The sequence below is a fragment of the Pseudorca crassidens genome, chromosome 12 (genome assembly GCF_039906515.1).
Source record: "Pseudorca crassidens isolate mPseCra1 chromosome 12, mPseCra1.hap1, whole genome shotgun sequence".
Taxonomy (NCBI): domain Eukaryota; kingdom Metazoa; phylum Chordata; class Mammalia; order Artiodactyla; family Delphinidae; genus Pseudorca; species Pseudorca crassidens.
This window is the reverse complement of record NC_090307.1, coordinates 13,762,516-13,776,293: the sequence shown is the minus strand read 5'-3', so window position 1 is coordinate 13,776,293 and position 13,778 is coordinate 13,762,516. Positions and strand designations below refer to the sequence as shown.

The following is a 13,778-nucleotide window of genomic DNA, read 5'->3' as shown; positions in this document are numbered from 1 at the left end:
CTAGTGAGAATGCAAACTGGTACAGTCAGTTTGGAACACTTTTTGGCAGTTTCTTTAAAAAGTTACAACCTTCACCAACTATATGACCTGGTCATTCCATTCATGGATATTAAAATCCAAAAGAAATGAAAGCATATGTTCATACAAAGACTCCTTCACAATGTTCACGGCAGCTTTATTTATGGTAGCTAAAATCAGGGTAACAACCCAAATATACAAGAGCAGGCGGTTGAATAAAACATCTTAATATATCCTTATAGTAGAATACTACACAGCAACAAAAAGGAATGAACTGCTGACAGATACAACAACACAGATCAGTCTGAAAATCCTTAATCATTAATTTGGGTGAAAAAAAAACAGACAAATATAGTACTTGCTGTATGAATTTATAAAAAATTCTAAGAAATGTAAACTATTATACAGTGACAGAAAACAGGTCAGTATTTGCCTAGGAACAGGGCACCTATGAGGAATGAGGGAAGGATTACAAAGGGGCCAAGAAAACTTTTGGGAGTGAACAAGTTAATCTTGTTGATTGTGGTGATCTATTCAGGGGTATACACAGATGTCAAAACTTATCAAATTGTACATTTTAAATTAGCTCGTGGATTTAAATCATGCAGTTTATTGTGTATTAATTATATACCTCAGTAAAGCTGTTTTTTATGAAAGGCAGTGGAAATGCTCATCAATAACCTGTTCTTTAACCATTAAACAACATTTAGTGCTAATTTCAAATGACCTAAAAGCAGAGCTATATAGAGCCCTCACTCTCCTCTGTTTAGTCTCTAGACAAAGTGTAAAACTTTTTGCCCTGTTTTATTTTTGATCATATACCCCGATTTTACCCTCTTAGTGGCACTTATCATTACCTGCAATTATCTCTTGTCTCCCTGACTAGACTATAAGTTTCTTGAGGCTAAAAGGATCTCTTGTTCATCTCTGTATCTGCAAGTATAGTAAAACTCCGTAAATATTTATTGATAGTTTTCTCATATTTTTATCTGCATGCAATCATTGTCTTACTGTTCTTTGCTTCCCTCCTACCAGTTCTTTCTTTTATGATTTTTTACTTTCTATTCTTTCTTTCTGTTGTGCTATGTGAATTTTTTTTTTTTTTGTAAATAAGCGTTCTGTGTATTTTCAACTTCTCTCAGAATATCCTTTTTGCTTTAAATAACACTTGTCTCTTAACTGAGGACACTGTTTCCCCTATTTTCCAAGTACGAGATGGTGCCTCTCACACTCTAGAACCAGGATGTTTTCTCCCAGGATGTTTTCTCAATTGGAATATACACTTTGACATTACAATAAAATTATGATTATGTTGAATTTTCAAGATATTAGCAATAAGGGGACTTCCCCAGTGGTCCAGTGGTAAAGAATCCTCCTTCCAGTTCAGGGGCCGTGGGTTTGATCCCTGCTCAGGGAACTAAGATCCCACATGCCGCGGGGCAACTAAGCCTATGTACCACAACTACTGAGCCCGCATGCCACAAACTACAGAGCCCATGCACTCTGGAGCCCGCACGCCACAACTAGAGAGAGAAAAAAACTGCACACCACAACTAGAGAGAAGCCCAAGCACCAAAATGAAAAGCCCGTGTGCCACAACGGAAGATCCCACATGCCGCACTAAGGCCTGACGCAGCCAAAAAAAAAAAGAGAAGGATATTAGCAATAAGGAAAAGATAAATTTCAGGGGAGGAGCTTCAAGATGGCAGAAGAGTAAGACACAGAGACCACCTTCCTCCCCACAAATACATCAGAAATACATCTACATGTGGAACAACCCCTACAGAACACCTACTGAATGCTGGCACAAGACCTCAGACTTCCCAAAAGGCAAGAAACTGCCCACGTACCAGGGTAGAGCAAAAGAAAAAAGAGACAAAAGAATAGGGAAGGGACCTGCACCAGTGGGAGGGAGCTGTGAAGGAGGAAAGGTTTCCACACACTAGGAAGGCCCTTCACAGGCAGAGACTGCGGGTGGCGGAGGGGGGGAGCCACGGAGGAGAGCACAGCAACTGGGGTGCAGAGGGCAAAGCAGAGAGATTCCCGCACAGAGGATCGGTGCCAACCAGCACTCACCAGCCCGAGAGGCTTGTCTGCTCACCTGCTGGGGAGGGCGGGGGCTGGGAGCTGAGGCTCGGGCTTCAGTCGGATCCCAGGGAGAGGACTGGGGTTGGCTGCGTGAACACAGCCTGAGGGGGATTGTGCGCTACAGCTAGCCGGGAGGGAGTCCGGGAAAAAGTCTGGACCTGCCGAAGAGGCAAGAGACTTTTTCTTGCCTCTTGTTTCCTGGTGCACGAGGAGAGGGGATTAAGGGCACCACTTAAAGGAGCTCCAGAGATGGGTGTGAGACGCGACTATCAGTGCGGACCCCAGAGACAGGCATGGGACGCTAAGGCTGCTGCTGCCGCCACCAAGGAGCCTGTGTGCAACCACACGTCACTGTCCACACCTCCCCTCCCAGGAGCCTGTGCAGCCCACCACTGCCAGGGTCCCGTGATCCAGGGACAACTTCCCCGGGAGAATGCATGGCGCGCCTCAGACTGCTGCAATGTCACATTGTCCGCTGCCACTGCAGGTTTGCCCCACATTCGTACCCCTCCCTCCCCCCGGCCTGAGTGAGTCAGAGCCCCCAAATCAGCTGCTCCTTTAACGCCATCCTGTCTGAGCGAAGAACAGACGCCCTCAGGCAACCTACACACAGAGGCGGGTCCAAATCCAAATCTGAACCCCGGGAGCTGTGCGAAAAAAGAAGAGAAAGGAAAATTTCTCCCAGCAGCCTCAGGAGCAGCAGATAAAATCTCCACAATCAACTTGATGTACCCTGCATCTGTGGAATGCCTGAATAGACAATGAATCATCCCAAATTAAGGAGGTGGACTTTGGGGTCAATGATACATTTTTTTTCCCCTTTTTCTCTTTTTGTGAATGTGTATGTGGATGCTTCTGTGTGATTTTGTCTGTATAGCTTTGCTTTTACCATTTGTCCTAGGGTTCTGTTTGTCCGTTTTTTTGTTGTTTTTTTATTACTTTTCAAAAATTTTTCCTTAATAATTATTTTTTTATTATAATAACTTTATTTTATTTCACTTTACTTTACTTTATTTTATTTTCTTTCTTTCTTTCTTTTTTTTCTCCCGTTTATTCTGAGCTGTGTGGATGACAGGCTCTTGGTGCTCCAGCCAGGCGTCAGGGCTGTGCGTCGGAGGTGGGACAGCCAAAGTCAGGACACTGGTCTACAAGAGACCTCCCAGCTCAGAGATCTCACAGAGATCTCCATCTTAACGCGAAGACCCAGTTTCACTCAACGACCAGCAAGCTACAGTGCTGTACACCCTGTGCCAAACAACTAGCAACACAGGAACACAAACCCATCCATTAGCAGAGAGGCTGCCTAAAATTATAATAAGGCCACAGACACCCCAAAACACACCACCAGACGTGGACCTGCCCACCAGAAAGACAAGATCCAGGCTGACCCACCAGAACACAGGCACTAGTCCCCTCCACCAGGAAGCCTACACAACCCACTGAACCAACCTTAGCCACTGGGGACAGACACCAGAAACAACGGGAACTACTAACCTGCAGCCTGTGAAAAGGAGACCCCAAACACAGTAAGTGAAGCCAAATGAGAAGACAGAGAAACAAACAGCAGATGAAGGAGCAAGGCAAAACCCACCAGACCTAACGAATGAAGAAGAAATAGGCAGTCTACCTGAAAGAGAATTCAGAATAATGATAGTAAAGATGATCCAAAATCTCAGAAATAGAATGGAGAAAATACAAGAAACGTTTAACAAGGACCTAGAAGAACTAAAGAGCAAACAAACAGTGATGAACAACACAATAAATGAAATTAAAAGTTCTCTAGAAGGGATCAATAGCAAAATAATTGAAGCAGAAGAACAGATAAATGACCTGGAAGATGAAATAGTGGAAATATCTACTGCAGAGCAGAATAAAGAAAAAAGAATGAAAAGAATTGAGGACAGTGTCAGAGACCTCTGGGACAACATTAAACACACCAACATTCAAATTTTAGGGGTCCCAGAAGAAGAAAAGAGAAAGAAAGGGACTGAGAAAATATTTGAAGAGATTATGGTTGAAAACTTCCCTAATATGGGAAAGGAAATAGTCAAGTTCAGGAAGCACAGAGAGTCCCATACAGGATAAACCCAAGGATAACCATGCCAAGACACATATTAATCAAACTATCAGGGCTTCTCTGGTGGCGCAGTGGGTGAGAGTCCGCCTGCTGATGCAGGGGACGTGGGTTCGTGCCCCGGTCTGGGAGGATCCCTCATGCCACGGAGGGGCTGGGCCCATGAGCCATGGCCGCAGAGCCTGTGCGTCTGGAGCCTGTGCTCTGCAATGGGAGAGGTCACAGCCATGAGAGGCCCGCATGCAGCAAAAAAAAAAAAAAAAAAAAAAAAAAAAAATTAAATACAAAGGTAAAATATTAAAAGCAGCAAGGCAAAAACAACAAATAACACACAAGGGAATCCCCATAAGGTTAACAGCTGATCTTTCAGCAGAAACTCTGCAAGCCACAAGGGAGTGGCAGGACATATTTAAAGTGATGAAGGAGAAAAACCTACAACCAACATTACTCTACCAGGCAAGGATCTCATTCAGATTTGACGGAGAAATTAAAAGCTTTACAGACAAGCACACGCTAAGAGAATTCAGCACCACCAAACCAGATTTACAACAAATACTAAAGGAACTTCTCTAGGCAGGAAACACAAGAAAAGGAAAAGACCTACAATAACAAACCCAAAACAATTACGAAAATGGTAATAGGAACATACATACCAATGATTACCTTAAATATGAATGGTTTAAATGCTCCAGCCAAAAGACATGGACTGGCTGAATGCATAAAAAACAAGATCCATATATATGCTGTCTACAACAGACCCACTTCAGACCTAGGGACACATACAGACTGAAAGTGAGGGGATGGAAAAAGATATTCCATGCTAATGGAAATCGAAAGAAAGCTGGAGAAGCAATTCTCATACCAGACAAAATAAACTTTAAAACAAAGACTATTATAAGAGACAAAGAAGGACAGTACATAATGATCAAGGGATCAATCCAAGAAGAAGATATAACAACTGTAAATATTTATGCACCCAGCACAGGAGCAGCGCAATTCATAAGGCAAATACTAACAGCCATAAAAGGGGAAATCGACTGTAACACAATCATAGTAGGGGACTTTAACACCCCACTTTCACCAATGGACAGATCATCCAAAATGAAAATAAATAAGGAAATACAAGCTTTAAATGATACATTAAACAAGATGGACTTAATTGATATTTATAGGACATTCCATCCAAAAGCAACAGAATACACATTCTTTTTATGTGCTCATGGAACATTCTCCAGGATAGATCATATCTTGGGCCACAAATCAAGCTTTGGTAAATTTAAGGAAATTGAAATTGTATCAAGTATCTTTTCTGACCACAACGCTATGAGACTATGTATCAATTACAGGAAAAAATCTGTAAAAATACAAACACATGGAGGCTAAACAATACACTACTTAATAGCCAAGAGATCACTGAAGAAATTAAAGAGGAAATCAAATAATACCTAGAAACAAATGACAATGAAAACACAGCGATCCAAAACCTTTGGGATGCAGCAAAAGCAGTTTTAAGAGGGAAGTTTATAGCAATAAAATCGTACCTCAAAAAACAAGAAACAACTCAAGTAAACAACCTTACCTTACACCTAAAGCAATTAGAGAAAGAAGAACAAAAAAACCACAAAGTTAGCAGAAGGAAAGAAATCATAAAGATCAGATCAGAAATAAATGAAAAAGAAATGAAGGAAACCATAGCAAAGATCAATAAAACTAAAAGCTGGTTCTTTGAGAAGATAAACAAAATTCATAAGCCATTAGCCAGACTCATCAAGAAAAAAAGGGAGAAGGCTCAAATCAATAGAATTAGAAATAAAAAAGGAGAAGGAACAACTGACTGCAGAAACACAAAGGATCATGAGAGATTACTACAAGCAACTATATGTCAATCAAATGGACAACCTGGAAGAAAAGGACAAATTCTTAGAAATGCACAATGTGCTGAGACTGAACCAGGAGATATAGAAAATATGAACAGACCAATCAGAAGCACTGAAACTGAAACTGTGATTAAAAATCTTCCAACAAACAAAAGTCCGGAACCAGATGGCTTCACAGGCGAATCTGTCATACATTTAGAGAAGAGCTAACACCTATCCTTCTCAAACTCTTCCAAAATAGAGCAGAGGGAGGTACACTTCCAAACTCATTCTACGAGGTCACCATCACCGTGATACCAAAACCACACAAAGATGTCTCAAAGAAAGAAAACTACAGGCCAATATCACTGATGAACATAGATGCAAAAATCCTCAACAAAATACTAGCGAACAGAATCCAGCAGCACATTAAAAGGATCATACACCATGATCAAGTGGGGTTTATCCCAGGAATGCAAGGATTCTTCAGTATACACAAATTAATCAGTGTGATACACCATATTAACAAATTGAAGGAGAAAAACCATATGATCATCTCAATAGATGCAGAGAAAGCTTTTGACAAAATTCAACACCCATCTATGATAAAAACCCTCCAGAAAGTAGGCATAGAGAGAACTTACTTCAACATAATAAAGGCCATATATGACAAATACACAGCCAGCATCATCCTCAATGGTGAAAAATTGAAACCCTTTCCATTAAGATCAGGAACAAGACAAGGTTGCCCACTCTCACCACTCTTATTCAACATAGTTTTGGAAGTTTTAGCTACAGCAATCAGAGAAGAAAAAGAAATAAATGGAATCCAAATTGGAAAAGAAGAAGTAAAGCTGTCACTCTTTGCAGATGACATGATACTATACATAGAGAATCCTAAAGATGCTACCAGAAAACTACTAGAGCTAATCAATGAATTTGGTAAAGTAGCAGGATACAAAATTAATGCACAGAAATCTCTGGCATTCCTATACACTAATGATGAAAAATCTGAAAGTGAAATTAAGAAAACACTCCCATTTTACCATTGCGACAAAAAGAATAAAATATCTAGGAATAAACCTACCTAAGGAGACAGAAGATCTGTATGCAGAAAATTATAAGACACTGATGAAAGAAATGAAAGGTGATACACCCAGATGGAGAGATATACCATCTTCTTGGATTGGAAGAATCAATGTTGTGAAAATGACTATACTACCCAAAGCAATCTACAAATTCAATGGAATCCCTATCAAATTACCAATGGCATTTTTTACAGAACTAGAACAAAAAATCTTAAAATTTGTTTGGAGACACAAAAGACCCCGAATAGCCAAAGCGGTCTTTAGGGAAGAATACAGAGCGGGAGGAATCAGGCTCTCTGACTTCACACTATACTACAAAGCTACAGTAATCAAGATAATATGGTACTGCCACAAAAACAGAAATATAGATCAATGGAACAGGATAGAAAGCCCATAGATAAACTCACACATCTATGGTCAACTAATCTATGACAAAGGAGGCAAGACAATGGAGAAAAGATAGTCTCTTCAATTAGTGGTGCTGGGAAACCTGGACAGCTACATGTAAAAGAATTAAATTAGAACATTCCCTAACACCATACACAAAAATAAATTCAAAATGGATTAGAGACCTTAACGTAAGACCGGACACTACAAAACTCTTAGAGGAAAACATAGGAAGAACAGTCTTTGACATAAATCACAGCAAGATCTTTTTTGATCCACCTCCTAGAGTAATGGAAATAAAAACAAAAATAAACAAATGGGACCTAATGAAACTTCAAAGCTTTTGCACAGCAAAGGAAATTACAAACAAGACGAAAAGACAACTCTTAGAATGGGAGAAAATATTTGCAAACGAATCAATGGAGAAAGGATTAATTTCCAAATAATATAAACAGCTCATGGAGCTCAATATTAAAAAAACAACCCAATCCAAAAATGTGCAGAAGACCTAAGTAGACATTTCTCCAAAGGAGATATACAGATTGCCAACAAACACATGAAAGAATGCTCAACATTATTAATCATTAGAGAAATGCAAATCAAAACTACAATGAGATATCATCTCACACCAGTCAGAATGGCCATCATCAAAAAATCTAGAAACAATAAATGCTGGAGAGGGTGTGGAGAAAAGGGCACCCTCTTGCACTGTTGGTGGGAATGTAAATTGCTACAGCCACTATGGAGAACTGTATGGAGGTTCCTTAAGAAACTAAAAGTAGAACTACCATACAACCCAGCAATCCCACTACTGGGCATATACCCTGAGAAAACCATAATTCAAAAAGAGTCACGTACCACAGTGTTCATTGCAGCTCTATTTACAATAGCCAGGACATGGAGGCAACCTAAGTGTCCATCAACAGATGAATTGATAAAGAAAATGTGGCAGATATATACAGTGGAATATTATTCAGCCATAAGAAGAAACAAAATTGAGTTAGTTGTAGTGAGGTGGATGGACCTAGAGTCTGTCATACAGAGTGAGGTAAGTCAGAAAGAGAAAAACAAATACCGTATGCTAACACATATATATGGAATCTAAAAAAAAAAAAAAAAAAATTGTCATGAAGAATCCAGGGACAAGGCAGGAATAAAGACGCAGATGTACTAGAGCATGGACTTGAGGATCCGCGGAGGGGGTCGGGTAAGCTGGGACAAAGAGAGTGGCATGGACATATATACACTACCAAATGTAAAATAGATTGCTAGTGGGAAGCAGCTGCATAGCACGGGGAGATCAGCTCGGTGCTTTGTGACCACCTAGAGGGGTGGGATAGGGAGGGTGGGAGGGAGGGAGACACAAGAGGGAAGAGATATGGGGACATATGTATAGGTATAACTGATTCACTTTGTTATAAAGCAGAAACTGACACACCATTTTAAAGCAATTATACTCCAATAAAGTTGTTAAAAAAAAGATAAATTTCAAAAATGCAAGATAAAACTGCCACATAGATATTTTTATATTATTATTTTTTTATCTTTTAGGATTTTGAACTATGGGATGATGTAGGATTAAACATTCCAAAACCTCCAGACTTATTGCAACTCTACCGAGATTTTGGAAATCATCAAGTGACTGGGAAAGATCTTGTGGATGTGGCCAGTGGTGTAGAAGAAGATGAATTAGAGGCTCTGACACCAATTTTAGTTAACCTTCCTCCAACCCTTGAAACTCCTGCTGCTGTAGAGGTGAGAGGTATTAACTAAGTAATCCAGTCCACAAAAAGTGTTTAAACTGCATAAAAGCATACTATGAGATCTTGAGTTTCTGTTTTTCTCCCATTTTGATTTTAGAACTCCTTGCTAGTAAAGAAATTAGAAGATAAAATTAGTTTATTAAATAGTGAGAAATGGTCTTTGATGGAACAAATCAGAAGACTTGAAAGGTTAGTACTTAATCATTATTTCCAAAAAACCTCTTAAAGTTTTTAAAGAAATTGACAGATTATATAAATATATAAGATAACATTTCAGTTGTAAGACATAATTTTTCATATCCTAATACTTCTGGAAAAAAGTCTTATAGTTGCTTATATACTTAAAGTGTCCTTTTTCCCCAAAAAAGTTGTCCCCGTAATAACCATGTAATTGCATATGTCTTGGAACCAAGAAATAAGATATTTTTTATTTTCTCCAAGTTGTATCAGTAGTAATAAAATAGCTTTTCACATTAGTGTTGTACATATTTCCCATTCGTTATTTCATTTAATTCTTAATTCTGTAGAATTTTCCCCATTTTGCAGATGAAGAATGTTAAGTGCTAATCCAAAGCATAGTTTATAAAACCATTTTTATGCTTTATAAGTGTTTGTAGCTGCACTTCTAGGTATATGAAGCATCAGTGTATATGGTGCAGAAGAGATTAATCAGTTGCCAAACCACTTTCTATTAATATGTTATACTTTTAAACCATTAAACCCATTATGAGGTTTATGCTATTGCCAAAGTTTTAAAAAAATACAGTTATTCTCTGATAATTTCTCTTCCTTTCTACAGTGAAATGGACTTCCTCAAAAATGAACACTTTGCCAGCCCTGTAGTTTGTGACTCTGTTCAGCCTTCTTTGGATCAGTCTCCCCACAAGGACTCTGAAGACAGTGGACAGAATTCAGTTATAAATAGTTCAGACATGGGAGAAAACAAGGATATCCATCTTTCAAAATCAGATGAAATTGATTCCACTATTCCTAAAGAGAATTTCCCACGTTCTTTCCCCAGGAGAGAAAGAGAAGGAATGCCATCTTCTTCTCCATCAAATAAAAGCACAGTCCATTTTGATAAACCCAATAGGTTAGTATGCATCCTGTGTTTTGAAAGGCATCTTTCAGCTATTTAGAACATTGTCAAAATAGAAGAGTTTCAGTTCTTATTTTGCAGATCAGATGTATGAATTTTTATGTTTGGCATGAACTTAACACATAGCAAAGTCCATGTCACCAAAAAAAAAAAAAAAAAAAAAAATCACAAGTAATTACTAAGTTAAATTGTATTAACAAGGAATAGACCATAAAGGAGATAGGTCCTATCTTAGCCGAGTACTTAAACGCATAAGTAATATGTATGTTTTATGTGCTGTATTTTACCCAGTGCTTTTTACCTTTTCTGTATTCTACAGTCATTATCAGACTCAGGAGAAGGTTTTGGTACTGAATAGTTGCCTGTACTAAAGAGGGGATTAGCTATTAATCTTAGGCCTTTTTCCTGTGTCTGCTTCCATTACTAATATTGTATCATTAATATTCTCTTAATTCATTTAGTTTTTATTGGATTGCAGTGATTGAACTCAGATGACAAAAGCATGGTCCCTTGCCCGTCATGATTATGTTTTCTAGTAGAGGAGACAAAATGTGTTTAAAATTATTTACATTTTAATGTGAAAAATGTTAAGAAAGGAACATTTACTGAGTTCTTTTTTATATGTCAGGCACAGTTCTACACGCTTTATGTATACTAACTTAGTTAATCCTCACAAATTACCCTATGGTACATTCTGAGCCACAAAGCCATGCTTCCTCCTCCTCCTATTAAATGGAGGAATATTATACCAAGTGTTGGGATGTAATAGGAAAGCATGACTAATTTGTTTTAGACTTAAAGGTACTCATTATTAGTGAGAAGTATTTGATTTTTTTTTTCCCAAGCAAATCTTTCCACTCATGTGCCACAACTTTCTGTGTACCTGCTTAAGTGTGTGTGTGTGTGTGTGTGTGTGTGTGTGTGTGTGTATTTTTAGGTATTATGGGGGTTGAAATAGACACAGCCCAATCCTCAAAGTGCATTTAATTAAATATGGTTAAGATACAGTTATAAAAATGATATTCAATAACAGTGGCATTCGTAATAGTTCTTACTGTTTAGGAGTACTTCCATATATCTCCTTTGATACACCAAAGCCACTCTCTGGAGAAAGATGACTGTTAAATTTCTTCAACTAATTTTTTTAGCTCTTAACTATATGTCAGGCAGTCTTAACGAGGAGTATAATGGTAACCAAACATATGGTCATCCCTTCAGTTACAAACCTTACAGTATGAAAGAGGCCGACAGATAATTATTATAAGTACGAAGAGTAGTAATATAAGAGAAGTTCACCTTGCTTTGGGAACACACAATCAGGGCACCTAACCTAGGCATCAGAGCAGGAAAGATTTCAGGGAAGAAGTATTATCTAACTTTAGACCTGATGACTAAGTAGTAGTTAACCAGACAAAGAAATAAGACGAAGTCTTCCCACTAAGAGAGAACAGCATGTGCAGGGAGAACACTGTGCACTTTGCGAGCTAAGAAGAATTTATTAAGGTTGAAGCAAAGAATGCAAGTGAGAAGAATGACAGATGAAGTTGGAGAATTAAGCAAAGACTAAGTCATATAAGTCGTGTTAACTCATTTTAGAGAGTTGGGACGTGATGGCATCTAAGTTTTAGAAAGAGTCCTCTAGGGTAGAGGTAATTGGAGGGTAGCAAGACTGGAAGAAAGGAGACTAGTAGGATATCTATTGGAAGAATCCAAGTAAGAAATGATTGAATTTCCTGTATTAGAAAGAAGTGGATAGATTTACAAGATAGTTAGAAAGTAAAAGATTGATTGGATTAGGAGATTAAAAGAAAGGGAAGGATAAAGGCTTTCTGGCATAGGCAATTGGATGCATTATAGCTCTCTCCACTGAAAGAATATGGGAGGGGAAACATAACAAGCAAATAGGCTTAAGCTTTGGCACAGTAACTCCACAATGAGATGTTACTGGGGGCCACTTTGTGGTGTATACTAAATAACCTCTATTATGTAATTTTGGTGTTAGCCCTTTTCTTTGTAGATAGAGCACATAAAGTACAACTCATAGTTACAATATTATGAATACTATTATGTAGAGACCAGTTTTGTTTTAAAATATAAATGTTTTAACCTTTTTTATTAAACATAAATAGGCTAATATTTTCAATTACAAAAATACTTCCTTTGAGATATATCATGAATGTTGAACAAGCCTCTCCTTCATATATCTTTAATTTTTAATTCTTTTACGTGGGTTTCTAACATTAAGGATTATCATTATCATTATATAGATCTGTAAAACTTCTCAGCAACATACCAGGTCAACCTTTGTCTCCACTGTTTACCTTTCTGGGATCATAGAGAATTAGGGAAGAAAAAAAAATCCTCATTTCAGGTTTTACAAACACTTTCTGTGGTCATTGACCTGCCATACCACTTCAGGTTTAATCCACTAACATTTATAAGTCATTCATTCCCATAACATCAAGCTCTTTTAAGATCAGCATCTATTGCTGATTTCTTTTCCCCAGTATAATTTTCCACTGAAGTGACCTTTAAGTCTTTTGTGGCTGAGATATTCAGTTAACATTTGTGGGTTAGGGTTCATGCAAGGATGGGAATTATAACCTGCAACTTACTTTCTCCTTAAATGCCAGTGGTAACTATTTGGTATTGTCCCATTTTCATTCAATATTTTCTTCTAGGAAGTTGTCTCCTGCTTTCCATCAAGCACTACTCTCTTTCTGTCGAATGTCAGCAGATAGTCGTTTAGGATCAGAGGTAAATTATACCAGATTCTTTCAAACTTTCTTAAAACATTCAGTTTTTCTTTTTAGCATCTTACCCAAAAATAATTGTGATAAGACTCTATTTCAAGTACAAATCTAGTATTTAAAATAATGCTCTAAGAAATAGTTCCTAAAATTTTAACTTTTAAGGAAAGTAGTTGATTATTTTTGTCTTTAGGTTAAAGCTTTGTTTAGTATTAGAGTGGCCTTTTACAGTCTAGTTTTAATTTGTTATGTCTACTGACATATGGTTATATGCCTCTCTATGATATAATTCAGAAAACCAAATCAAGTGTACATATTGTTTATAATTTCAGTTATTTTTAGATTACTTTTAATTTCATTTGGATTGTCTTTTCCCCCCCCCACCTTCATGCTTTATAGTCTAATAAGTTTGAACAAATATTTGTGATTCCAGAAATAACTGATAAGGTCCTGCTTCAGGGTCAGGGTGAGGGTATTATTTCAGCAGTTAACATGAAATTACATTAAAAAATACCTAACACACACTAAGCATTATGTTACATGTCATCTCATTTAATCTGCATTTTAATTTGCAAACTTACAAAGTAGGTAATATTAGTCTAATTTTCCAGATAAGGAAATTTTAGACAAGTCCCATAAATTTCCCAGTGTTAGA

General features: G+C 37.8%; 1 protein-coding gene across 6 annotated transcripts in view; it reads left to right on the top strand.

The window, feature by feature from the left end:
* The window catches only part of RELCH (RAB11 binding and LisH domain, coiled-coil and HEAT repeat containing), a 121,958-nt gene that overhangs the window by 31,726 nt on the left and 76,454 nt on the right, over nt 1–13,778 (top strand). For all 6 annotated transcript variants that reach the window (XM_067698903.1, XM_067698902.1, XM_067698901.1 and 3 more), the window contains 4 exons: nt 9,063–9,266; nt 9,372–9,463; nt 10,074–10,367; nt 13,055–13,130. In XM_067698903.1, coding sequence (XP_067555004.1) covers nt 9,063–9,266; nt 9,372–9,463; nt 10,074–10,367; nt 13,055–13,130 — 666 coding nt within the window. The remainder of the gene's footprint in view (nt 1–9,062; nt 9,267–9,371; nt 9,464–10,073; nt 10,368–13,054; nt 13,131–13,778) is intronic.